This window comes from Pistacia vera, unplaced genomic scaffold, assembly GCF_008641045.1.
Source record: "Pistacia vera cultivar Batoury unplaced genomic scaffold, PisVer_v2 Contig271, whole genome shotgun sequence".
NCBI lineage: Eukaryota > Viridiplantae > Streptophyta > Magnoliopsida > Sapindales > Anacardiaceae > Pistacia > Pistacia vera.
The window spans coordinates 386074-389333 of record NW_022196081.1 but is presented as its reverse complement, the minus strand read 5'-3'; the positions used below and the strand labels follow the sequence as shown (position 1 = coordinate 389333).

General features: G+C 35.4%; 1 protein-coding gene across 2 annotated transcripts; it reads right to left on the bottom strand.

The window, feature by feature from the left end:
- Positions 1–688: 688 nt before the first annotated feature.
- LOC116133638 (probable mannitol dehydrogenase) lies at positions 689–3260 on the bottom strand. 2 transcript variants are annotated; one of them, XM_031419322.1, is made up of 5 exons: positions 3091–3260; positions 2494–2607; positions 1873–2386; positions 1604–1767; positions 689–1054 (listed from the first exon to the last, which is right to left on the bottom strand). In XM_031419322.1, the coding sequence occupies exons 1-5, from the start codon at positions 3186–3188 to the stop codon at positions 835–837; spliced, it is 1110 nt and encodes a 369-aa protein (XP_031275182.1). In that variant the 5' UTR covers positions 3189–3260; the 3' UTR covers positions 689–834. The 2 variants fall into 2 exon arrangements, with proteins under 2 accessions (XP_031275182.1, XP_031275183.1); XM_031419323.1 differs by having other exon boundaries at positions 689–1040; positions 1614–1767.

The following is a 3260-nucleotide window of genomic DNA, read 5'->3' as shown; positions in this document are numbered from 1 at the left end:
AATCAGTCCATGAATATCTCCATTAGATCTCAATCAGTCCATGATTATCTCCATTGGATCTCAATCACTCCATGATTATCGTCATCAATAACAATTCGTAGCAAATACATTCGTTGTAATAAGAAATATGAAAAAATATTGCAATAATATTGAGTCTGTTGGATATAACCCGATTTTAAATGAATCAGAATAATATGGCCGTATCTATTATATTATACTAGAATAGATTAATGAGCTGGGTTTATTTGTCTTCATATTTTTCAATGGCAAAGCGATAAAAATAAATATTACGAGACAAAAATGTATACATCATGCATGGAGCGGATATAAAAATGTCAAATTAATAGGGCATTAGATTGTGCAGCCAGTGCCAGCCTTGCTAATTTAATGGATTTCCTTGGTAATAAATAAGTTTGATCTTGGGCTTTAATGGTTTAATAAAGTTGGCTTAATCATAGGGTTTGGTTGTCTAAATTGAGCAATGAATAATTGGAGCTAATTATTTTCTAAGTGATAAGAATTTGATTATTTTTCAAACAAAGACCTATTTATATATAAACTTTGGGGTGTATAAACTTTAATAAACTTGTGACATGTTCTATTTGCTGATATAGAGCCGAAAATACATAATTACAGTAAATAACATTCCATCTGAATGGTTTATTCTTGTATCAACGAATAACTTCATTCAATCATTTATTACAGGTAATAATACAAAATACAGTATATTTATCATAAGCTTAACAAAAAAGACAGCATGATCCTAGAACTCTTGTCAATTCTCTAAAATTCGTGTGTATGGTGTAGCTTCAATTTTATGAAGCATGTGAAAGATTAAGAGCTGGATTTCAATGTATTGGCAATATCAATGACAAATCGGTATCTGACATCGGCCTTCAAAAGTCGTTCCATGGCAGTGTTCACATAGTCCATTGGAATAAGCTCAATCTCTGCAGTTATGTTATGTTTGGCTGCAAAATCAAGCATCTCTTGAGTCTCTTTCATTCCCCCAAAGTTACTACCACCCACCATCTTCCTCCCTACAATTCCAACAATATTTGTTAGCTAAACTTCAACATTAACAGAAATTTTACTATTTGTTATCTAAGATTATGGGTTAGATTAGATATTTTAATCTTTATATCCAAACGTAACAATTTGGTAGCAATTAATCTTGTGCTCACCCAAGAGCAGAGGAAAAACGGGAAGTTCTAGTGGTTTCTCGGGTGCACCANGCTTCAATTTTATGAAGCATGTGAAAGATTAAGAGCTGGATTTCAATGTATTGGCAATATCAATGACAAATCGGTATCTGACATCGGCCTTCAAAAGTCGTTCCATGGCAGTGTTTACATAGTCCATTGGAATAAGCTCAATCTCTGCAGTTATTTTATGTTTGGCTGCAAAATCAAGCATCACTTGAGTCTCTTTCATTCCCCCAGTGTTACTACCACCGACCATCTTCCTCCCTGTAATTCCAACAATATTTGTTAGCTAAACTTCAACATTAACAGAAATTTTATTATTTGTTATCTAAGATTATGGGTTAGATTAGATATTTTAATCTTTATATCCAAACGTAACAATTTGGTAGCAACTAATCTTGTGCTCACCCAAGAGCAGAGGAAAAACGGGAAGTTCTAGTGGTTTCTCGGGTGCACCAACAAGAACAAGCTTTCCATTAGATTTCAATAGTCCAATCAATGGCAGGAGAGGGTGAGGCGCAGATACTGTATCGATAATACCATCCATTGTGTCCATTGCAGCCTAAACAACCAACAAAAACCAGAATTAGAAACATCAAAAACACAACAGTACTTGCTCTTTAAGTTTTCAAACAAAGGAGCATATTCAAACTAACATATATTATACCTGCATCTCATCTTGGTCACGGCTAACCAAAAATGAGTCAACACCAAGATGTTCAATAGATTCCTTCTTCTTGTTAGGAGAGGTACTGATCACAGTCACCTTAACCCCCATCGCCTTCGCGAACTTGACAGCTACATGGCCTAGCCCTCCGAGGCCAACCACACCCACATGCATACCAGGTTTGTCGAGTCCATAGAATCTCAGAGGACTGTAAACTGTAATACCAGCACATAAGAGAGGGGCAGTGGCATCGAGAGGTAATTTTTCAGGAATTCGGACGACAAAGTGCTCATCTACAACCATAACATCAGAGTAGCCTCCATATGTGATTGTTCCATCATAGAATTTGGCACCATAGGTGAGAATATAATTTCGGCAGTAATTCTCAATATTGTTGGCACAGTTGTCACAAGAGCAGCATGATCCCACCATGCACCCTACCCCCACTTTGTCTCCAACTTTGAACTTTTCTACCTTGCTCCCAACCTCTGTCACTACACCCACAACCTCATGCCTGCATCGCCAATTTCATAGAATTCAGAGATGTTATTTATTTTTCCTAATTTTAGTTTGTCCACAAAATAAATAAATATAAATTATGATACACTGAAATAAACATACCCTGGAACAAGAGCGTAGGTAGGAACGCCCCATTCGTTTTTAAGCATGTGAAGATCTGAATGACATATCCCACAATACATCACTTTGAATGTCACGTCCTTCTCTCCTGTTGCCCTGTACATTATAACAAAACCACCGTCCATCAATCTCCATACACAGCACAAATTACAACTTAAGATCATACCATTTGTTAATTTGATAATTGATATTAAAATTTGCGAAGACTGGTTTAATGGTTTCAATTAAAAGTAGGCGTCAATGAATAGTTTATAGCATACTTTTTATTAAAATTTACATAAAAAGGCCTAATAGTATGCAAAGTACGAGGTTTGTAGCCTACTTGGGCTTGTTTCTGTAAATTTGCAAGCCCATTGAGAAGAGTAAAACTAGAGAAGAGACAAGGACAAGCTAGAATTATCTCCATACTAAGAAATCATTGATACTATTACTGTCCAAGAAATTAAGTTCTAAAAATGTGTTTTGTTTTAGCTGAAAAAAGCAGAAATAAGATGGTATTATAAATGGTGATAGAAATAAATAAAGGAAGAAAAGAAACATATACATGCAAATGTAAAGAGAAAATAGAGAAATGAGAACCTTCTGGAGAAAGTGAAGGGAGAGAGAAGACCAGAAGTGTCACTAGCTGCCCATCCAAGTGCATTTTTCTGGTTCACCTGCTCTGATATTTCCCCCATGAAATTATATATGAATCTACTTCTTTCTTAAAAATTTAAACTGCAAATTAATGAGTAGTCGCACTCAAGTCA